General features: G+C 45.9%; 2 protein-coding genes across 5 annotated transcripts in view; one reads left to right on the forward strand and one right to left on the reverse strand.

Moving 5' to 3' along the window:
- Positions 1–4,108, reverse strand: part of MERTK (MER proto-oncogene, tyrosine kinase) — a 74,223-nt gene extending 70,115 nt beyond the window's left edge. For both annotated transcript variants that reach the window (XM_019544094.1, XM_019544093.1), the window contains exon 1: positions 3,959–4,108. In XM_019544094.1, coding sequence (XP_019399639.1) covers positions 3,959–4,034 — 76 coding nt within the window. In that variant the 5' untranslated portion in view covers positions 4,035–4,108. The remainder of the gene's footprint in view (positions 1–3,958) is intronic.
- Positions 4,109–15,116: 11,008 nt separating this feature from the next.
- ANAPC1 (anaphase promoting complex subunit 1) overlaps positions 15,117–23,766 on the forward strand; it is a 92,559-nt gene continuing 83,909 nt past the window's right edge. Inside the window, exons 1-6 of one of the 3 annotated variants that reach the window (XM_019544098.1) lie at positions 15,117–15,243; positions 15,732–15,968; positions 19,176–19,334; positions 19,498–19,549; positions 19,674–19,783; positions 20,876–20,958. In XM_019544098.1, coding sequence (XP_019399643.1) covers positions 15,756–15,968; positions 19,176–19,334; positions 19,498–19,549; positions 19,674–19,783; positions 20,876–20,958 — 617 coding nt within the window. In that variant the 5' untranslated portion in view covers positions 15,117–15,243; positions 15,732–15,755. The remainder of the gene's footprint in view (positions 15,244–15,731; positions 15,969–19,175; positions 19,335–19,497; positions 19,550–19,673; positions 19,784–20,875; positions 20,959–23,766) is intronic. The other 2 variants (XM_019544096.1, XM_019544095.1) reach the window with 2 other exon arrangements.

Raw genomic sequence — 23,766 nt, forward strand, 5'->3', positions numbered from 1 at the left:
GAGGACCGAGCCCTGCGGAACCCCACTGCCCACGTCCTTCCAGGTTGAGAAGATTTAAAAATCTTCTACTGGATATCTCAAGCAAAACTACAGGTCTGATCAATCCACCTTGTTGATATCAGTAAAATTATGCTTCCTTTTCAAAAAGTAAATTTGATCAATCTTAGTTAACTTGCCACTTCAAAAAAATGAATTAAGTGGTTAGAATTAAATCAAAAAATTAGTAGAAGGTTTGGACATTTTTACTCAACAAGTATTCAGAAGAGACTTTTTTTAGGCAGCAAGTAGTCCTGAAAAATCAAACATCTCTAAGATTTAATGGTATGTCATTAAATTTCCCGTTGTGAATAACTGAGCACTCAGATAAGTCTGGTGTACATTACATAGAACCAGTGACCTAATATTGAGGCTGGATACATTTCTTTACTAAGCTGATCTCTATTTTTACTCATGAAAAATGATACTTCTAGAAAAAATTCCTGAACAGTCGCAACAGTTTGCTCCCAGTTTCGACTACTTTTAGAGTAAACAGAAATGCTCTCCCAGTTTAAGTTACTAAACAACTATCCTCCCCTACAAAAACAACTAAGCTGTTCAAGAGTGCCTCATCTCTTAAACCATCATAACACAAACAAAAAGCAGGTGAGTATGGCTGAACCTTCAACATCTTACTGTTGCTTGCTTATACCACGCTAGGAACCAGGCGACCAGATGCAAAATGGCTGAATGGCTCAATAAAGACAGATTTTTGCCTTGCGAGGGACCTCTGAAACTTGAGATCCTCATTTCCTGACACAGGCCAGCCAGGCAGCCCTCCTTCTCCTTTGAATTAGAAATCTCACACTGAGCTGAGACAGCAATATCTATTTCTTAAAGTCGGTTTGTTTTCAGGAAAAAAAATCTACTCTCATAAACAACAAAATATTAGCCGGTGTTTCTCCATTTATTACCCAGAGAAAAAGTATTGGTAGCCCAAGGGTCCAATACCTTTCCCTTTAATACATGCACTCAGAAAGGTGCCACCACCTTTACTACTTGAGTCCTTTTCTAATCTAGAACTCTGTCTTGGGGACTGATACAGCTCCCATCAACATAGTAGGTATTTGTCCTCACAACACCTCCGAGAGGAAGAGAAATGTTCTCCACTGACAGGCGGAGAACTGTGTCCTAAAGACATTGAGCTCATGGCACAGTAGGCACTGAATTCCATTCTTGCCAGAGTTGGGCTAGCATCCTCATCCTTGGAGCACCCTTCCCTCCCTTCCTGCCACCCACCCCCTCATTCCAGCAGCAAACTGTTTGGGGGGGAAAGGGAAGCAGAAATACAAGCTAAAATGTTACTTTTTAAAACAAGGGTAGGCAACCCCCAGCATGGGTGCCCGAGTGGCACATGAAGGCACTTTGCTTGGCACGTGCACCTTGGGGTGGATGGAAGGGAAGGGGCTGAGGTTGCACTGCTACAACATGGATCAGGCCCCTCATGGCTTTCCACCCCTGGCATGCCAACATCTTCCAGGTTGAGGTTGCAAGTGTTTTTGGCACTCTGCTGACCCCTGATTTAGAACTTTAGTTTTATTATTATTTCACTTTCAAAAGACAGCAATACAATCACCTCACCTAGCCTGCAGTTGAAGGGACCAACTAGCCAGCTAATAATAAAGACCCAGCTACTGAAGCAAAAAAGAAAAAAAACTCTCTCCCTTTCCCCACACCCACCCAAATGGCAGTCTTGCTTTCTCAACAGATTCCCTTAATGACTTTTGGAATGTGCAGAGAATAGAAGAAAGAATCTAAACTGAGAGCCCTGCATCAGAAAACCTTACAGAGTCCAATTATTTTTTTAATGAGATATTACTGGATTACTGTGTAAATCCAGGAAGATTTCCACACATTCTCTGTAGTATTATAAATTCAGGATTTCTCTGACTGTATCCAACATGCGTATCCAAGTGATCACAACAAATACTTACATATTTACCCTGATAAAAGGACTATTTGGATATGCTCCCCTCATATGGAAACAGAGCTCTTACCTGCCCACCATGAGAGAGAATTCATTTCCTTCTAATCCCACCCAAATCATGGGCCTCTGAAATGACCATCGCAGAACTTTGAAGGGACAGTAGGCTAAGATAGGGTGATTTCAGAGTGAGCAACTGGGACATGTGATACAGAGCTTTGGGTGTTCATTTTGTAATTGTCCCCAAGAGAGGCGGAAAGGACACTTTCTCACTGTGCTGCGAGTTGTTGGGGTCATGGGGCCTCTGACTTTGCTGATGGTGCAGGCAGGAGTTGAGGGAGTGGCTGAAGAGAGAGGAAGTAGTCTCAAAGTGAGAGACAGCTTCCCACGGGTGTCTGGGTTCAGTACTGGAGTGGTTTTGCACTGGGGTTGCCTTGCCGTTTCACGGGGCTCTTTTCAAAGGGAAGCTTTTGCTCAAAATGTGAAGAATTTTATGGTTTGGGTGTGGTAATAAGGAAGGCCAGGGCAGGCTAGGCAGTTGCAATGCCCTTTCAGGATCATCCTTCTTTCTCCTGAGTTTTTCACATGCTCACTATATTTGCTGCACTGTAATACATGTACTGATATACCATCATACTGTTTTTAATCCCATGCTTTTTTATCCCCCCTCTTTTAGTGCACAAGTCTGCTTCCCTGCCTTCCTCTGGAGCATGAGAGATTGGCCACAGTTGAGAAGGGAGAAATGAACTAGGAAATACTCAGGCACCTGGCTGATTGGGGGGGAGGGGGAAGAGTGGCAGAGTCCCATATGCGTACCAAATTGTTCGGACTGATGGGAGCTTGTTCAGCTATTCAAGGTTAATCAGGACCACAAAGGAAGTTTACTCCAGGTCACACTGGTAGGGACCACTGGGGTTGTTATGCTCTCCTCTGTAAAGAAAGGCACTTCCCAAGATCACCCAGGCACACCTTACCCAACAAATTCTCTGTCACTGATAGGGCCCAAGGGATCAGTGACACTCTTGATTTCTCCTGCTCTCTCTCCATAGCAGTGTTGTTTTGAAGGAGCTGGAGCTTTTATATTTGTGGGTTTTTTTCTGTCAGCTTGTGATGTGTGGGAGGGACCGCTAATGGACTCCCATGGACTCTTACAGTCTTGTTATCTGTTACAGAGTCATCTACAGTTGCAGAGGACTGAACCCAATGACTGGTGTGTTCCCATCATCTTCACTTGGATCACATCAGCATGTCTAGGGACCAACAGAAAAGGGGTCCCATTTTGCTACACCTGGTTAAAGCCCAGCACAGCAGCATCCCTGCCCCAAAGAACCTACCCCAGAGGTTGGCAACCCCTGGTACATGCGCCAGCAGAGCATATCACATGCCATTTGTGGCGTGCCATTTTGCTCGCCACACCACAGCCAGCCTGGGCTCTGGGCAGCTGGTGCGGACTGCAGAGGCCAGGCTACTTGCAGCAGGTGGCAGGGAGGCTGCAAGCCCTGCCTAAGGCTCGGTGTCTTCTCACATACCTCCAGGGCGCACTGTGGGGAAGGAGCTGGAGCAGCTCAGCCCCATCCCATCCCCGGCTGTTTGCGGGGACCCGAGCCCAGCAACAAGGAGTGGGCCCCTCGTGGCTCCCCCTCCCTCTGCCCGGACACGCCACGTCGAGGTGCGGGGTGAGCTTGGGATGTCTTTGCCACTCCGGCCCTGCCCTACACTCTGAAGAGGCAAACGGGGGGGAAGGGGCCTACGGTTTGTTGTGAGGCCAGCGAGAGAGCCAGCCTCATTCCCAGAGTGCCAGTAAGGGTTACACTTCCCCTTTCCCAGACTTTTCCCGCCGCAGCCCGGGGCTTGGATGAGTGCACAGGCTCCTGCTCGCCCCCCGGACATCTCCCGCCCCTGCCTGCGGGCAGCTCCGGGGCCGGGATGGTCTCGCACCCGCTCGCGGGCACAGGTCCCTGCCCAAGCAGCACAGCCCACGGGCGCCGCCGGACTCACCCGCTCCGCAGCCCGGCAGCAGCAACAACAGCAACAGCGGCGGCAGCAGCCGACGCTCTGCCCAGCCCCGGCCCATGGCGGTAGCCTGGCGAGCGCCTCGGGCAGCCGAGCGCCCAGCAAATGCCTGCCCCGAGCGGGACTGGACGGGGCGGAGCGGGGCCGGAGTGTCCTGCCCGGGCTCGGGCTCGGGCTCGGGCCCGCCCCGCGCTCCCCCCGCGGGCGCCGCGGAGGCGGGAGAGCTGTGCCTGGGGGCGCCGGGCTGCTGCGTGGCTGCTGAGCCCTCCCTCAGAACCGCCTCCACGGGGGAGCCCCCTGCCCCGACTCCTTCTGCCCCTGTTTTGTTCGTGAAAGAAATGGGGAATAGCTCCGGAATCGGGGCTGCAGGTTCTGGAAAAAAAAATGCTGGCTGCAAAATGTGCCTGGGAAACCTGTTCCTGTTCAACTACAGGCTTTCGCCTCCTTATGAGGCTCCACGCGGCTTCGGAAAACGGGGCTAGCTCGGCGCCACTGAAGAGCCAGCTCTCCTACCAAAACCTTCAGGCCTGTTCCAGTGCGTGTTCCCGCGGGAGAAAAGATTATGCCTACCCCTGCAGGGCCCCCTCCTTTCTTCCTCCCCTTTCACTGCCCTTCCTATTCTAATCTCCTATTCTATTTAGTGCGTTTTAGTTACAAGCCCCCTCACCGGCATCTGGTGAAATAAGCCACGGCTCATGAAAGTTTATGCATCTCCGATTTAGTTAACCCGTGAGGTGCAAGTCTACCCTGCTTTCTATCAGTGTGCCTTTGTCAAGCCCTCCCACTGCTGCTCTTCCTGGGGCTTCTGTCTCTCCTAGAGCGGCTCCCTAGTTTTCAAGGAGTCCATGGAAAAGGACCAGTGTTTGTTGTTTTTGTTGGGGTGCATCCAACTATCCACACACAATGGCACAACGTTATCTACAGGAGTGTTTCTCAACCTGTAGGTCAGGACCCAAAAAAAGTGGGTCACAACAATAGGTCACAAACTTGAAAAATGGATTCTCCTTTAAAGGAGACTGCCACACTTGGGGGCAGCAGGTCAGGAGTGAGGGGCACTGGATAAGGACTGGTTATTGAACTTTAGAAATGAGTCTTCGTACAAAAAAGGTTGAGAACGACCCATCTACATTACTAACTAAACCTCATCTCACTCACAAAGGCTCCCACGTACTGTAGGCACCCGGTGAATGCCGCAGTCAGCAGGATGAATGACTTGGCTATCAACACAAAACAGGGCCAGTTTTGCCACCTCCTGTAACTGCAGAACCTGATGGTTGTATTATGCAGTTTGCACTCACTGCCTACTCTGTCATCCTCACACAGCAATCAGAATGCTAGGTTATAGCCTCAAACAGAAAAGCCAAGCTTTTAGGTGCTCAAGAGCAGGGACAGACAACAGCAGTCATCAGTGATACTTCTCAGCTCTTGAACTGTGTTATTTATACCTTTACCCAGTGAAACACTTCACCCCCTGCATATCGTATATTCTTTTATATTTAAGGATTTTTCATGAATTTACTGTATTTCTATACCATTTAGGGGGCAGTGGTCAGGGGATCTGAATATGATCCCAAATCCTCTAGCTTCCCACCAAAGGTAAGAAAACATTAAGGAAGTCCACTATGTAGATTTATAAACACCTTTCTTTTCTTTTAATGCTCTCTTTGCACATATTTTTAAGGACTTATCTCTGTTTTCATTTCATCATTTTCATGCACATTGAAAATGTCTCCCTGTCATTTTTAGGAGTAAAATCATCCAATGATAATTGGTTTGGTGGTCCTGAGTGAGATACCAAATCCTATTCATTTCCCTCATCCCATCCTTAGCTGGGATTCTGGGGGCATAATGTATTAGGCCCACCCCCACAAAAGCATAATTTAAAGTCATAACAATACATAACTGATGTATCATTATTTATGAAGCACTGTTATTTCTGTAACCTCACAGTAGGTGATATCACTTTCTTGTGACATTATTCTACTTATTTCTACATCTATTTCATTTTGTTTTGTGTAATGGAGAGTTTAGTATTCTCTGAATTGATAATAGGTTCCTTTGGGGTTGGTGGAGATGAATGTAAATTATACTACTGAGCACAGAGGCTGCATTTGTTACTACAGTTAAATCCACAGTGGGAGTGTAGGAAAGTCTTTTACAACTATGTTAGCACCAGAGTAAACATTCCTCTGGGCAGTTGTCTACAATAGGGATCAAACCTAGGTCTTTCAGTTCTTGCAGCATAAGCTTCTCTGCCTAAGACCCATCTTTGTTCATCAAGCCTGTATGAGGTTCATTAAGCTACCTCTGTAGGTAGGCTGAGCCTGTCAACCCTGCCACCCACCCTTGGTTGGAATAAAATGTGCAATGATTTGTACTGTTGTAGGTAGATGGCCAGGTGTGTGCCAGCCATCAACATTTTTGCCAGTGTTGTCTACCCCTGAGCATCTTAAAAAAGCCAGGAGGCAATCTGTGTTAGTGCTAGAATAGAGTTAGTCAGTCGGGAACAGGCTGTGGTCCACAGGCCCTGCAAATGCAGAGCCTCAGCACATGTTGTCACCACCTGTAGTTCTGGAGATTTCTGGTGCATCAGATGAAAGAGCTGTTGTTGCTTTGGTGGTAGCTGATCTGGGCCTTGAACAGTCAGGAGCCTGAAGACCATAGGGAAGCAGGTACCCAGCACCTTATTTATTGCAAACTTTTCACAAGCATAAACCCCAGCAACTCTGACTTGGAGACCCAGGTTCAAATCTCTCTCCCCACATCCTAGGTAAGCACCCTTACCATTGATATAGTAATGTGTCTGAAGAAGTACGAGTCATACCTGACTCTCTCATGTGGTTTACCCAAGCAAATCAGATGGGAAAGCACTCCACAAAAGGTGGCCAGGATGGGACAGAGATGTTCTATTTCAGTGAGAGACTGACATACATTGTGGGTTTGTTTACTTGGACATTTGATTTTGTGGATCTGAGGGACTTCTCATTTTAGATTGATTTAGAAGAAAAAGTTGTCTTAAGATGGTTAGCTTTAAAAAAATTGCTTAATGGGGTGGAGCTTACATTTGCAAAATGTTTGCAATTAACAAGATGGCCAAGGGCATGAACATTGCCCAGAATATTATGCTTAGATCCTTTTCCTTCTGATGCAAAAAAGTTATTTGAACTGTACCATGAATTTCCCTTTTATAGGGAAACCTACATACAGTTTTCTCCAAGTTTAGAAGAAAGTTCTCAAAATGACAATGATAATTATTATTATCATCATCATTTTTACTATGGACTGCGTTTGTAGCATGTGCTGATGTCTATATAGAATATAGTAGGCCATAAACAATTAAGCCATCCCATCTTGCTCACAGAAAAAGATAAATCTGGCTGTACACAGAAGCCCAACTTTTTTAGTAGGTTGGATTATCCAGTCTTTTTGCAGTACTCTTGAGGAGGTCACATCTAATTTGGTATAGCTCCTTTCATGGACAGCACTACAAGTACCATGTTTATAATGCTCATCTTCCCCAGGCATCAGATAATACCACTAATAGGTCACAAGTGTAAAGGCTTTCTTAGCCCCTCTCCAAAGGTGTGATCATGATGTCATCTCTCACCCATGTAACTAGCAGCTGGTACATTCAGGCCTTATTCTCTTTCCCTTAGCCAGGCAGTACTCCTCCTTCCTAGTTGCCGGCAGAGAGAGAGAAAGCACCCAAAGCCTCCAGCCTGGGTCTTATAGTAGTCAGCCCTGCCCCTTCTGGTCAGCTGACACACCAGGTGTGGGCCCTTAGCGCCTCCTGGTTGCCCCAGCAACCAACACCTGAGCCCATGCCGCTGCTTTTCAGTTTTGAAAGAAAGAATGTAAATTCTCTGATAAAACCCCAAATACACATTTTTTGCTATTAAAATGAAACTCCACTATATATATTATATATATATAATATATATATATGTATGTATCAATTGAACACAATGTTTTATTGATATATTTACAATTTTAAAGCAATTTGGAAGCCTACCAGTGCCTCAATCAGTATAATAAGTAAATTCTAAATACATATACATATACATTTTGATGTTTGATTTTGGGGTTTTTTATCATGGAAAATCAGAGCTCCCCCTGCCCCCTTCGCTCACCAAGACATGGATCCAGCTACAGCTGTCCCTTCCCCTGCACTTTGTGGCGCTGAGCAGCCCTGATATGGCAGTGCTCTGCCCACGCCATTGCCCTTCACTCCCAAGCCACAGCCCCACAGCCCTGCCAGTGCTCCTCACTCCCCACCCATCAAGCCTCCTCATCCCAACCCATTCTGCCTGCCATGCCAGGCCCCGCCTGCTGGGCCAGAGAGGCCCTGGGAAGAGGGCAGCAGGGCAGGGAGCCTTGAGCCCACAGCTGCCAACCTGCATCCATGCCCATCCCATACACAAATCTGGGGGTATGTGCTCTTGATGCTGCCTGGCTACCATGTACATGTGTGCACATTAACATGGTACCCCCTCCCTGATTGCCCTCCTCCTGCTCCCCCCAGCCCCTTGCAGGCTAGAACTCTTCCAGTCTGCAAGGGGAAACCCACTGTTTCCCACATTCTTCTTAAAGGAGAAGATTTGCATTTTTCGTCTTTAAAAGAGAAAATCTGTGTTTTTCTTCTTAAAATGAGAAAATCTGCATTTCACCACATTTTTCTGTGGTGAACAGAAAACCTGGATCCCTAGTGATCAGGAGGGAGATGGCGGATCAGGTCTGTGGGGTACTGGGAAGACAAATCCATGAAGCCTTAGTGCAGCTGAGAGATGTGGTTTGGCTTTTCCAATGTCAGAAACTGAATGTAGCTATACTTAAGCTGAATTTAGAAAAGAAACATGATTGCATGGCACACATTTATTCTGGCCACTCTAGAAAGGATGGGTTTCCTCCTGCACATCCATAGGATGGATTCAGATGCTGTATTTGGACATAAAGTGTTGAGTACCGGTTAACGCTTGCCTGACTGAACAGTCAGGAGTGCAATGATGATGTCCTTTTCCTATTTTTTAAATTTATATGTGTAATGGAACCACTGTTGGAGAAGATATTGTTTGTAATTGTAATGTTTAGCCATGAGTAAAATGATCATAGAGTACACTTTGCTCCCTGTGCACATATACTGTTTACTACTTAACCATACATAAAACATGTTAGTATGCTATTTTATGTATGTTTTAATGTATGTTTTAGTACATTTATACAAATGACAGTTCATGCAATATTGGCAACATTATGTTACTATGGCAACCTCGTAGGTTCAGTTAGTTCTTACTGTAAACAAAAATAAATTACACATCTGTATTTCTTTGGCAGTCGAGTACAAACTGAATCCTATAGAATGATTTGTGCTTAGTGTGCAATATTATTTAGATGATGCAGTAATTGAGGATTTACTGGAACAGTGGGACTTAGAAGTCCAAATAGCCTAATTATGTATTGTGATATTTGATTAAATAAAATTGCATGCAATTACATTGTTCCCTATAGGCTCGCTGGAACAATGACTAGATTCATTGGAAAAACAGATAATAGTAGCTGTTCCGGTAGTTAACAGAAAATGGTAACTGCCTGACATCTAGTGCTGGCAGCTGGAGATGCAATTAGGTTTCATTTGTAGCACTGATATTTAGAAAGATCAGAGACTGTATTTAGAAAAACTCAGTAGGCAACAAACCCTTTCTGTCTCATCAAGGATAAGAGAATAGCCATCTCCAAATCTCCAACCCAAAGCATATTATGGGCTAGGTTCTTTGCTGGTGTCAGCTGAAGAAGCTCAGAGTACAGTGGAATTATATGAATGTACATCAGCTGCACATTTTAAATCTGAAATAGGGATCAGATGGAATAGCTCCCTGCTCTAGCAGGGGACAGTACACCATGACCTAGGTATGAGGTCCCTTTTAAATCTTTGTAATCTGGCTCTGGGTGCGATGTACTTTCTCTCCAGAAGACCATGACATCCTAAAAATCCTACTTTCCTCCTTGTAAGGCAGAATGCTTGAGAAATATGATAGGGTATGCTACAGTCATTATTCAGTGCCTCTTGGAAAGCACCCTGCAGCTCTGTTGCACTTGGCCAAACAGTACATTTTGTAGGGAAGTCCTGTCAGCCAGCCATAATTTTAAAAAAGGGTTAAAAACTACTTTTGGCTCCTAAATTTGATGCTAAGTACCCCTCCCAGCTTACAATCAGCTTCCTGTTTTTAAAGTGTTCTCCTATTCTCAATTTGCTGTATGAAAGACCCTCACAACTAGGAGAAGATGATAGAGGCCCTGATCCTGCTCTGGGTCCCATGTAGGTAGATATCTCTATCTGCCTGGAGCCACACTGTACTCAGTGGGGCTCCAGCCTGGTGATTGGGCCCTCCCACAAGCAGCTTGTTCACAGACCTGCAAAAGTCAAAAGTGTCTTCCTGTGACCCACCCCATGGAGTCTAGCTCACAGCATCTAACAGTCTTTGTCAGCTGTATGTAAGTTCATTCTAAAGTAGTAAACCACCTGGCAGCATAAAGGCAACAACAAAAACAACCCCCCCACCCTAGAAAACAGGAAGATTTTGCCCCCTTCCCTGCAGTTGACTCAGGGACTCTTAAAAAGCATCAGAAGTTTCAGAGAAACAGGCTGGAGCACTTTTGAGCCTTACCAAGTGCCCAGAGCTGAGTCTCTGTGGCAGGAGCTTAAAGAGAAACTCTGATAGCTCTCATGGAAGAGGAAACAAAACAGGTGTTTGATCAGAAAGCAGTGGAGACTTAAGAGCTGTCCCTTTATGCTGGGGTTTTGTTGGGCTGTTCTTTATCTGGAGTTGAACTCTTAAGCTGTATGGAGCTGAAGAATTTACTAGTCCAAATGTTCTTAGTTGCAAGACATTTATGACACAATCTGGAAACTTAGAAAGGATTTTTATAGGGCATCTTAAAAAAGATTTTTCTGTAAAGCTACTCATTCTCCAGTCCTCCTCTTGGGGGAGGGAGTATGAGATGTTCCCTTTTAATGGAGGCTGCTTGAGATGGCAGCTTATTGTGGCTAGGAGGGCCAAGTGCTTGATGAAAATAACTTGTACTCATAAAGGTAACTAGGATCTTAAAAGGGATGACATAAGACTAGTTCAATATGATTGTGAATTAGTGATGCAGTGACACTAGGGTCATTTTCAGTGATCTGGACATTACAGGGAAACTGAGACTGTGGCCAAGGGCTGGTCAGTTAGGGGATATCTGTAAACACCTTCCTCTGAGGCCCCCTCTACATGTTACAGGTATTGTGCAATTACCTTGATACTAGCTACACCTGCAAAGTAGTTATATCACACAATGAAAAGCTCCAACCAACTATGAAGTTAGACCTTGAAAATGTGTACTAACTTTACAGCTGGTTGCTATCTAGCTTTAATTTGCATGTGTAAGCAGGGTCTCCCCTGCAGCTGGGAATCCCCTCAGCTGACAGGCCTCCCAGCCACAGGGGTGCACCTTGCCTAGTGTGAAACCCCCAGGCATGGGGGATTGCAGCTGCCTTGGTCCCCTGGGCCTGGGGGATTGTGGCAGTTGCAGTTTGCTGGGACCAGGGGTGTATGGGGTTCCCTCACATTGTGGGTAGCCAGTTCACAATACAGTGACCAACTGGTCACTCTTACTTGTTTCATAACTGGGGAGATCATCTTCCAAAGAAATGGAAGGGAAGTGGCTTGCAGGCCAAAAGGTTGGAGGTAGAGGAGCTTCGCCCATTCTGTTTTCAGGGGCAGAATGCGTATCTGAGAATCCCAACTAGATAGCAGGCTTGAGACTCCTGCATTATGCCTGATTTACTTTCTCCCAGTAAACCCAGATGGCAGAGCATTCTTTCTCCATTGAGAAGTACCCAGGTTCTCCTGCAGCAGCTCCTGGATACCAGGGTATGGACAGACCCTAGCTCCCTTACTTCTTGGAGATTCCTGTCTTTGAACAGCTGCCATTGCTCCTACCTCTACATCCCAGTAGTGGCAGCTGAGTTCCACTTTGAGCAAAACCTGCCACTATGGTGACAACTCCAAGACAGAGAGCCCCACTGCCTTGGTGAAAGCTGAGTGATAGCTTCCCTCTTCCAAGGCTGATTCCCTGCTCTAATAATAACAGCAAAGGCATTCTGCCCCCTCATCCCAAGGGTTGATCCAGAGGGGGTGCAGTAGTGTGGCTGCATCCCTCTTTTGGACTGGATTGTGCTGCTGCAGCCTCCGGGGACTTCTTTTTAAGTGGATGAGAATCCTCCCTTCTCCTCCAGGGTCAGAGGCACATTCCCTCTCTTCCCCTTCCTCTGTTCCCCACCTGTCCTGCTCCTGTTTCCAATTCCCCCAGGGGTGGGGGAGTCTTCAGAGCTGATCCTACTCATTCCAACTGTGCTGTAGGGGCAGAGGGGGAGGACAGGGGGTAGCCTCACTTAGGGCAGGCACAGTGCCTACTCCTGGGGGGAATGGGCAGTGTGGAGGAACCTAGCCCCTTCCTGTTGCTGCACAGTACCCAGCACAGAAGCTTCCCCAGCTCTGGGACAAATGGGAAAGCTGCAGTGACTGGGGAGGGGAGGGCACCTGCCTTAGAGCATGCAGAGAAAAATCCGGGATGCTTACGTGTTTGGGAACTTTAAAAAGTCTTCAGAAGCTCTTGTCGGGTGGTATGTCTGTACCAGTGGCTTCACCTCCCACCTGCCTCCCCCACTGCCAGTGACATGGATAGAATGGATGGCTCTGCCCCACACCCCTATCCCTGACCACAGGGCCATTAGCATGCCTGAGCACTGCCTTACCCTGGGGCAGGGGCCTCCTGCCACAGCATCACTGTCCTCCATCTCCACATCCATGGCCAAAGCCAGGTGGCAGCAGCAGGTCCCTTCCCTCTGGGCCACTGATACCTGCCAGGAGCTTTGCAGGAGGTCTAATGTTGCCAGGTCTTAAGTATGAAATTATTGTATTTGCTGAAAAACTACTATACACTGAAAAAAAATTGCAAATGAATATACAAATAAGCCTTCTTATTTACTTTATATTGCTCATCGTAAGTCACCAGTGAGTGAATGAGAACTGGGCCATCCAAGTGGAAGCATTTCCTTATTTTGAGGTAAGCTGTCATAAGAAAATGCTGACAGCAAACCCAAAGGTCAGTTAAGACTCCTTGCTAGTGACTTGGGTTTTGCACATGCTGTGTCAATGAGCTGCCTCAAAAACAGGTACATTCTGAACACTTTTTTTATTATTGATTGTCAGGGATCCTGGCTTTTTCTGAAAAAAAATCTCCGATTTCCAGTTTAAGAAAGTTACCCCAAATCCACATTTCCATGATTAATATGGAATGCCGCTAATATATTGTAACAAGGTTCGTTGGGTAAAGCTGCTATTTCTTATTAGACCAACTCAAATAGTTGGAAAAAATTCTAGCTTCCTCAGCCTTATGAAGGTCTTGCTTAACCAATCTCATTTCCTTTTACGACCAGGTGACCTATCACCTGGACAAGGGGGAAGAGGTTGATGTTGTATATCTTGACTTTAAAAAAGCCTTCAGTCTGGTATCCCATGATCACCTCTTGGCAAAACTGGCTAACGGCAGCCTCAACCTCACCATGATCCACTGGCTGGGGAACTGGCTCTGCGGCAGGACCCAGAGGGTGGTAGTTGATGGGAGCCAATTGTCTTGGTGCGTGGTCACCAGTGGGGTCCCACAAGGCTCTGTCCTAGGGCCTATACTGTTTAACATCTTCATCAATGATGTGGACATTGGTGTCAGAAGCAGACTGGCCAGGTTTGCCAACGACACCAAACTCTGGGGTAAAGCATCCATACCTGAGGACAGGAGGGCGATCCAGGCAGATCTTGACAGGCTCATGAAATAGGCAGACGAGAATCTGATGGTGTTTAACCCCGAAAAATGTAAGGTTCTCCAACTTGGGAGGAAAAACCTGCAGCATCCTTATAGGCTTGGCAGTGCTACACTGGCTAGCACTATGGATGAAAGGGACTTGGGGGTTATGATTGACTACAAGATGAACTTGAGCCTGCAATGTGATGCTGCAGCTAGTAAAGCAAGCAAAACACTGGCTTGTGTCCACAGATGCTTCTCAAGTAAATCCCGGGATGTCATTCTCCCATTGTACTTGGCCTTGGTGAGGCCATAGCTGTAGTACTGCATCCAGTTTTGGGCTCCACAATTCAAAAAGGACATGGAGAAGCTTGAGAGGGTGCATAGGAGAGCTACGTGCATGATCAGAGGTCAGGAAAACAGACCTTATGATGAGAGGCTGAGAGCTGTTTAGCCTGGAAAAGTGCAGGCTCAGGTGTAATCTGGTGGCCACCTGTTAGTTTCATAGTTTCTAGGGTCGGAAGGGACCTGAGTAGATTATCTAGTCTGATCATCTAGTCCGACCCCCCCCCCCAGTTTATTAGGGGTGTTCACCAGGATCTGGGGGAATGTCTGTTCACCAGAGCACCCCAAGGAATGATAAGATCGAACAGTCACAAACTCCGCTGCGACCGATTCAAGCTGGACATAAGAAAGAACTTCACTGTCTGAGCCCCCAAGGTTTGGAATAGACTGCCGCCGGATGCGGTTCAAACACCCACCTTGAACACCTTAAAGAGATAATTGAATGTTCATCTTGCCGGGACTTCCTGCCCCTGGGGCAGGGGGCTGGACTCAATCCTCCAGGGTCCCTTCCATTCCCAATGTCTATGAAATCTATGAAATACCTGAAAGCTTGCAAAGAAATTTTTTTCCAACTGTCTGAGTTGGTCTAATAAATTTATCACACTTACCCAAAGAACCTTGTCTGCCTACATCCTTAGACGAACAGGGCTACAACCTACACCACTAAGAGAGAGAGAGAGAGAGAGAGAGAGAGAGAGAGAGGTGTTTCATTTTATTCACGAAAAATGTGGATGTGGGTTGTTTTTCCTTAATCCGAAATGGGGGGAGGGGTGGTTAAAGCAGAGAAAATCAGGATCCCTGGTGATCCTACATGGCGCGAGGGCTGGTGCGAGGACTGAAGTGATGGTACAAACACCCTCATTCTGGTACAGCACTCTTGCCCCTACTGCCGTGACGACAGCACGGCGGACTCCCGCCCCGCGGTGATGAAGCCAGTGCGCCGAGGAGGGCGGTGGGAATTCCAAGATGGCCGCGCCCGCGTGAGGCGCCGCCGGGGCTCGCGCTGCGCTCTGCGGAAGGAGTCCCCGGTCCCGCTGTCGCCACGCGCCCGCCCTCTCCCCGCCCCTCCTTTTTCCTGTGGCAGGCAGGTGCGTGTGCGCCCCCGGCCGGGCCTTCGGCGCCCCTGAGCGTGCATGGGTGGCGGTCCCGGCCACCCCTTCTCCCGGGCGCTCCGGGAAGGGTCCTTCCAAAGGGGCTGGGCCAGGGCGGAGGCTTTTCTGTGGCCTCACTGCCCTGTGGTTGGGAGGACGGAGCTGTAGGAAGGGTGGGACCGGTAAGGAGCTTGGCAGACAGTGCTGGAATCGCTGCTATTCTGGTGGTTTTCTTTGTGAAAACCTGGGATGCTTGGCTGGGTTCTAGGAGAGAGAGAAATAAGTGAGCAATTCAGCTGGCAAGCAGAACTGTACACTACAAAACCTCAAAGAGCCTTGAAATGCGTTTCCCTGTATTTCTTTCTCTTGAAAATCCATGTTTAGATGCAAAGGTATTTTGTTCTGAACTGCTAAATATTACCTAGGTGATTTACTTGACATTGAAGGCGTGACTGGCACTGATGACTGTTTTATCTTGGTTTCAGAAATAATGTTGATATTTGGAACCCATGTCGAACAAGCATGAAGAGAGGGCAACGATGATTGCAGCTGGGGATTTGCAGGAGTTTGTTCCTTTTGGCCGTGACTACTGCAGGCATCACCCTAATGCCCTGAACCTTCAGCTGCGGGAGCTGCAGCCAGCTTCTGAGCTATGGTCCTCTGATGGAGCTGCTGGCCTTGTGGGATCTTTTCAGGAGGTGACAATCCACGAAAAACAGAAGGTAGAGTTGCACTTACTGATTAAACAGTTATTTTGATGATTAAACCTAATGAGCTTGGAGAGAGAAACCTTTCATTAACTCTTTGAAATATGCGTACTAAAATATGCTTAAGGAACTCCTTCCAAAGAGCAAATAGGATAGCTGTATGTATTTTTTTAGGAAACGCATGTAAAAATTTATATAGTACATCTTACTGCACTGTTTCTCATTGCAGCGTTGTGCCGTGGTTCAGCACAGTTACATTTCTGTTTAACCATGTGTAGTCACATTGGTTTAATTGATCTGGCTTCCACAAACTAGCTGCTGCAGTAACTACACCCACCCTGTGAAGAAAAGGACAAAAAGACAAGTCTACATACAAAAGCTATACCACATTAACTATTAGTATAAGAACACACTTCTCCTGGTGGGGTGCAGTTCTTCAGGTACAAGGCACCGATATAAACATGTCTACGTTAAGTTTTATACTGAGTTAATTAGAACTGTGAGGGAGGAGGGAAGTAAAAAATGGCAAAAATCAGTTTACATTTGTGCCAGGTAAATTAGCGAATGATGCAGTTATTTCAGTGAGGGGGCCAATGGAAAAGTACAGAGAAGAGGGGAATAATTTTCACCTGGTGTTTGTTAACAAGGAAGAAGCATGTGGCCATGTGTCAAGAAGTGGTGTGATATATGAGGGAACAACTGATACTAGAGCTGTGTGAGAGTTGTGCAAAATGAGTGTAGAGGCTCAAAACCACAAATTAGAAGATGGGATTTCCCAGTCAAGGTTGGGGTTTGTCAAGGGTCAATGCTGTGCCTGTTTTTTGTTTGTATTCTTGATAAGTTCACCAGGAGCATTCAGAAGGATGACATGTGTAGCATAATATTTGTAGACTACGTGGTTGGTTTAGCAAAAGGCAGAGAATGTTTTGAGCAGGGGGAGGGACATCCTGGAAAGGCATAGCCTATGGATCAGCAGAGAAAAATGTGGAGTACATGTCATGCACTTATTCAGGGAGTGCACCCCTGGAATTGGATGACCCACACATACCTTCTGCACATATGTTCAAGTACCTGGGCTCCATTGTGGAAAAAATGGAGACAGATGAGAAAATTAACAACAGAATAAATAAAGGATAAAGGGGGGTTGGTTACCATGACTTGCGATAGAAAAATGCCAATCAATCTGGAAAAAAAATTTACAAGAGTGGCAAGGCGAGTGCTATTGTATAGATCAGTGCTGGGCAGCAAAGAAACAATAGTTGTCCATGATAAAGGTGACGGAGATGAGGATGCTGATGTGGATTTATGCAGCCAGTAGGAAAGACTGTAAGAAAAGAAGAGAAATGATGACAGGCAAAGGTGACATCGAAGTAGGGACACACTTGGAGGAAGAAGAGTAAGACTGTTTTAATGATTTTGATAGAAAGTGATGTTCCTAACCTACCATTAGATTAGTATGAAAACTGTGTGTAGGACAAGCCCCAAATAGTTCCCCCCACAGTAGCAATCTTACTTGTAATGATGCCTACTCTGTTCTATCCCTCCTACTTTGATGTATTCCATAACTGATTGCGAAACCCTAATACACAGATAAACTGTTGTAAAATCAGCTGGGCAAAAGCTTTATGCCATCACAGGTGGCTGCAAAGTGTAAGATTCTATCCAAAGAAACAAAAAAAATACTGCTTCTGACATTGTCCATCTCTGTTAATTATGGATTAATCTTTTTTTTGTTAGTTTTTTGCATGTAAAAGAAGCAAAACTTTTTTCTATTTTTGTCTGTCAGAATCTAGCTGAACACGGGTAATGTTTACAACTATTCATCATCCATGATTTGAGACATGTACGCGTGAGTTTGTATGCAGCTGGGAAGGAATGTACCTCTGGTAAACCAAGCCCTTGGGTATCAGATAGCAGAGTGTTCCAGCACTCTAACTATAATATAACTGCATTGTTCTCTTGGTCGGGAAAATATTGTGAGAGGGTAGTAAGGAAATAAGTCTGAGCATTTCATAATTGGTGCTTATATCAGCAATCTCTGCAAACAAGCAGAAGAGCAAACAGGCATGGAGACCCCCTCCTGCCCCCCCTTCTAAAAGGGGATTTCTAGTTCTGGTAGAGACAAGCTGGAAAGGAAAGCTTGGATTATATCCATTTACTTGTGGAGTTATTCTGCCTCTTTCGACTCCAGTCCAGCTCCAAGTTTAGATTTTTTGTAAGCGCAAGGTTTTATAAAAGCTAAGGCTATTAGAAATATTTCTATGCTTTTTTATTTTTAAACAATGAAAATAGTAATTGTGACATCTCAGTGATTGTTTGGATTGCAACCCAATCACTGCAGAATTTGAAACTAACCTTTAAGAAGTACATAGATTAAACAGCGTGGATTATAAAAAAAAATAGAATAGTTCAAGATAACTCATAATAATTCATTATAACAGGTTTTTGCATATGCCTTGGGTGTTTCAGAAGGCAGAGTAGATGATGAACCATAAAAACTGACTTAAATATGATATATAGGGCATAAGCTTTTGTGAACTTGGGTTTACAGCATCTGATGAAGTGAGAGGACAAGCACAGAGCAGTGTATAAAGTGGAGTGAGTGATCTGAATACAGAAGGTAGTAGGGGGAGGAAGAATGGCAGGGCTGGGCAAGGCAAACAAGCATCCATAGATGCTTTCATGATCCATAAAGGGATCATGAAAGCTAATCTTGTCTTACGCACTTCACAGACTAACTAAATATATATATCTCCCTTTTCTTCTGCCTGACTTCATACTAACTCAACTAACTACCTTGTGTATTGTAGCCATCTCTCCCCTCCTGCTTTCCAAAGATTGCAAACAGACCAAGTTAAAACACCCGAACAATGATTGGGTTGCCTGATACGCAATAGCAACAATCCCTGAATTTCTTGCCATAACAGAATGAGGACAGTGGACACAGTGGTTAATCTGTGTTTTGGTACACTACATAGTTGATCTCTCATTTGATTGTAAGCAGGGTTTTTTCAGTGTAGCAGATATTATGTTTTCCCACTTCCAGAAAAGAGAAGTAGAAACCAAAATCTACTCTGCTCTGCAATAATAGCCAAAAATTTTATTTGATTGATTAATAAAAATAAAGCTGGACCAGCCTTTAAGATTGCACTAGATTTGTGGCTATATCATCCTTCAGTTGGTAGGAATGTGTAACATTTTCTTAACACTTATGATTTACAGGAGAGTTGGCAGTTGAGGAAAGGAGTTAGTGATGTTGGAGAAGTGGACTATGATGAAGAATTGTATGTGGCTGGCAATGTGGTCATTTGGAGCAAAGGAAGTAAAAGCCAAGCCTCTACTGTTTATAAGGCTTTCACTGTGGATAGCCCTGTCTTACAGGTATGCATACTTAGAAGTTATGGTCATTGAATGGGTACATATTAGCTAATCAGTACAAGCTAACTCATTCTAAACTCGCAATGCCTGGGAGCAGAATGAAAACATTGTATGAAGAGAAATGGTGTATTTAGTTTTTTAATATCAGACTGTCATTCTTTTTTAGGCATTGTGGTGTGATTTCACCATACCACAGGAAAAATGTGGAAAGGATGACAGTAAGTTTCATTCTAATTTTTATTGTAGTGCCACATTAATAGTTTATCCTAGATTAATGTTGTTGACTTGAGAAATAAACTATTTATTTTGGAACTAAAAATACCTGTTTATATTTTCCAGCAGTTTCAGACAGCAATGAAATGGTAGAGAAATGTATCTGCATATTGCAGAGCTCTTGCATAAATGTTCATAGCATAGAAGGAAAAGATTTTGTTGCTGCTTTACCTTTTCAGGTAAGTTAATTATTTTCAATGTGTCTATCTTATTGTATGTTTTGCTGAAATTGTTGATTCTCTTTTGTGTGTTGGAATGCATGCCTCTTGAAACATTGCTGGAGTGTAGTAATCTGCAGCATGAATTCCTAATTGTAGTTCGAGGTGCACCGATATATCGGATCAGTACCAATAAAAGGAAAATTTATATTATTGGCTATCAGCTTTTTTTGGCTGGTGTAGCTGATAATGGTCACTGATAAATGTAATTAATTATGAAATGGTGGTGGTGGTGCTTGAACTAAAGCTCATTCAACGAGCTTTAGTTCAAACATCCTCACTGCCATTTTTAAGCACCAGGACGCTGATCTCCTGGACAAGCCATCTGCAGCTCCATCCCGCTCCCTGCCTCTGCCCCACTCCCCCGCCTTACTGTGGGGGCCTCGATCTGTTCCCCCCCACCCCAATCCATCACTCCTTTGCTTCCACAAACTTGTTTGCAGGGCGTTGCTTTCCATGCTGCCTGGCTGCATTCCTGTAAATCGATTATTGGATCGGTATAGGCTGATATGGCTGGTTAATAATCAGCTATTGGTATCCGCCAAGAAAATCTTTATTGGTGCACCCCTAATTGTAGTAGTAGATGAGGGAATATGATAAAACAGACCTGAGTGTGCTGTCTGTTACCCTGGGTATTGGATTGAGAGTTGGAGTATTTTGCCATAGTCCCAACTTCAACCTGAAACTAGGATGGAGCTGGAAACTTCACAGAGCCCACTAGGAGCACCATTATTGCTACTCTGTTGTACATGGAAAGTGCCCAGATACCACTGTGGTGGTGTATGGTACAAATTCTCTGAGTGGGTGATAAAACAAATGATTTGTAGTCTTGTTACTCTGTTTAGTTACAAAACTTGGTATGTTACCTGATTTAAATATTGGAGAAAATCACACATGGGATATAGGAAAGGACAGATATGCTGTCTTTTTGTTTTGATTAGGTGTTGTGCTAATATGTAACATTAAAGTCTGCCCTAAACCATGGCTAAACATTTTGGTGTTCTACTACTTTAGTAGGTGAAACTCTATTGTTAAAAACATTTTTTTTCATAGGTGGCAAATGTCTGGCCAACAAAATATGGCTTGCTGTTTGAGCGCAGTAGTTCTTCTCATGAAGTACCCCCAAGTCCACCCAGGTAGGTAGTGAGAGTGGCTGGTAATGGTGGTGACAGGGAGTTCTAGGATATGATATCAGGCAGTACATGTTTTAATTGTGTTATAGTGCAGTGGTACTCAACCTTTTAGGCACTGCAGGCTGGATAAGTGATACGGGGCCAGATTCAGCACAGGGTCAGTCTGCTAATGTGACCCTGCATGCTGGATGCATCTTGTAGGGCCCTAGCATCCAGTCTTCAGGCTTCCCACAGATCTGAAAATTTGGTGTTTGGGGAGCAGCTGCAGTTTTAATTACTGTGGCTTAATGCAGAGCCTTGGCAGTTAATATTGCCACTGCTCCCTCCACCACACATTGCTAAACCCATGGGCAGCCCTGGGGGAGGATGACATAGCCTTGGAGGTCAGAGATTGAGCACCACTGTTCTAGTCTATCAGTCCTATCAGCGTGACCTCAGGGTAGAAGGGGCTGGGGCTGTGCAGCCACAACAATGATTGGGCCCCTCACAGCTCTCCTTACATCCTCCCAGAGGTGCTGGCAGTGAGTTCTCTGGGGCTCCACAGACCTCAGTACAGCTGCTGGCAGCCTCCCTGCCACCTCTTGTGAGCAGATGGGGCTCCACAGCAGGAGCCCTGGCCAGCTGTGGCAGGAGGCTGCAAGCAGCTGCACCAAGGTCCGTGCAGCCTCAGCTTGGCTCATTGCTGGCAGTCAGCGCATGCGTGCTTCAGGGTAGATGGTGGGGGAGCTGCGAGGGACCCAGTCCTTGTGGCAGCACAGTCCCAGTCCCTTCCATATCATCAGCCTAGAGGCATGCGTGCATCTGCCGCCAGCAATGGGCTGGAAACTTGGTGCAGCGGCTTGCAGCCTCCTGGCTGCTTGCTACAGCTGGGCCAGGCTCTGGCCATGCCCCTGCCGCCCACTGTGGACCTTGGGTTCCTTGCTGCTTGTGGTGGGGAGACTGAAAGCTGCTGCACTGAGGTCTGTGGAGCTCCAGCCTGGCTCGTTGCTGGCGGTGGGTGCGTGCACGCCTCCAGGCAGATGGTGAGGAAGGGACTGGGGGCTGTTGTCACAACAAGGATCAAGACCCTCAGAACTTGCTTGTGATCCACCCCTGGCATGCAAACGTCTTATAAGTGGAAGCTGGGTTTGCCCAAAAACGTTGCCAACCCCTGATGTAGGAGGAACTGTCACTAATAACATGCTGTATAGCTTAGTTCAATGGTTAGGGTTGTATTGTTACTGTGTGTCTACTACTGCATTTTATAGTTTAGAGCTGGCATCTGGAAAGGTAAGGCATTCTGGGAGTGTGTTGGAAGAGGCAGGGAATTGGTTAGAATATCAAGAGCTTGGAGACAAATGTGGAAACCCCATATTTGTAACTCTCGTTACACTGATTGGAGAATGGTACTGGATGTTCTGGGTTTTCATAGATTTCATAGACATTAGGGCTGGAAGCGACCTCGGAAGATCATTGAGTCCAGCCCCCACCCGAAGGGCAGGAAGTCAGCTGGGGTCATAGGATCCCAGCGAGATAAGCAACCTATTTATTCTTGAAGGTGTTCAATGTAGGTGCTTCAGCCACCTCCAATGGCAGGCTGTTACAGACCTTGGGGGCTCGGACAGTAAAGAAATTCTTCCTCATGTCCAGCCTGAAACAGTCTTGTAGTAGTTTATAACAGTTTGACCTTATCATCCCTTGGGGAGCTCTGGTGAACAAATGTTCCCCCAGATACTAGTGGTCTCCCCGATAAATTTATAGGTGGCCACCAGATCACCCCTGAGCCTGTGCTTTTCCAAGCTAAAGAGCCCCATGGCTCTCAGCCTGTTGTCGTAAGGTCTGTTTTCCTGACCTCTGATCATGCGCGTGGCTCTCCTCTGGACTCTCTCAAGCTTCTCCACATCCTTTTTGAATTGTGGAGCCCAAAACTGGACGCAGTACTCACCAAGGCTGAGTACAAGGGGAGAATGATGTCCCAGGATTTGCTTGAGAAGCATCTATGGATGCAAGCCAGCATTTTGGTCACTTCTCTAGCCACAGCATCGCATTGCAGGCTCATGTTCATCTTGTGGTCAATGATGACCCCCAGGTCTCTTTCTTCTGTAGTGCTAGCCAGTGTAGCACTGCCGAGTCTGTAAGGATGCTGCAGGTTTTTCTTCCCAAGGTGGCCTTGCATTTTTTGCTGTTAAACACCATCAGGTTCTTGTCTGCCCATTTGCTCAGCCTGTCGAGGTCAGCCTGGATCGCTCTCCTGTCTTCTGGTCTGGATGCTTTGCCCCAAAGTTTGGTGTCATTGGCGAACTTGGCCAGTCCACTTCTGACTCCAGTGTCCACATCATTAATGAAGAAGTTGAACAATATGGATCCAAGGACAGAGACTTGGGAGGGACCCCACTGGTCACAGAGCCCCACGATGATTGACTTCTGTCAGTTACCACCCTCTGGGTCCGTCCTCAGAGCCAGTTCACCAGCCAGCAGATTGTGGTGGACCCAAGGCCACAATTGGCCAGTTTTGCCAAGAGGTGATTATGGGGTACAAGATAGAAGGCTTTTTTGAAACCAAGATATAAGACATCAATCTCTTTTCCCTTGTCCAGGTGATAGGTTACCTGGTTGTAGAAGGAAATGAGATTGGTCAAGTAAGACCTACCTGCAACAAACCTATGCTGGCAATTCCTCAGGATGTTGGCATTGGCCAGTCCATTAAGGATGGCCTCTTTAATAAACTTTTCTAAGACCTTCCCTGGGATAGAAGTCAGGCTGATGGGCCTATAGTTTGCCAGATCCGCTTTCCTCCCTTTCTTGAATATAGGCACCACATTGGCCTTCTTC

This window comes from Crocodylus porosus, unplaced genomic scaffold (assembly GCF_001723895.1).
Source record: "Crocodylus porosus isolate Cpor-Errol unplaced genomic scaffold, CroPor_comp1, whole genome shotgun sequence".
Classification (NCBI taxonomy): Eukaryota; Metazoa; Chordata; order Crocodylia; family Crocodylidae; genus Crocodylus; species Crocodylus porosus.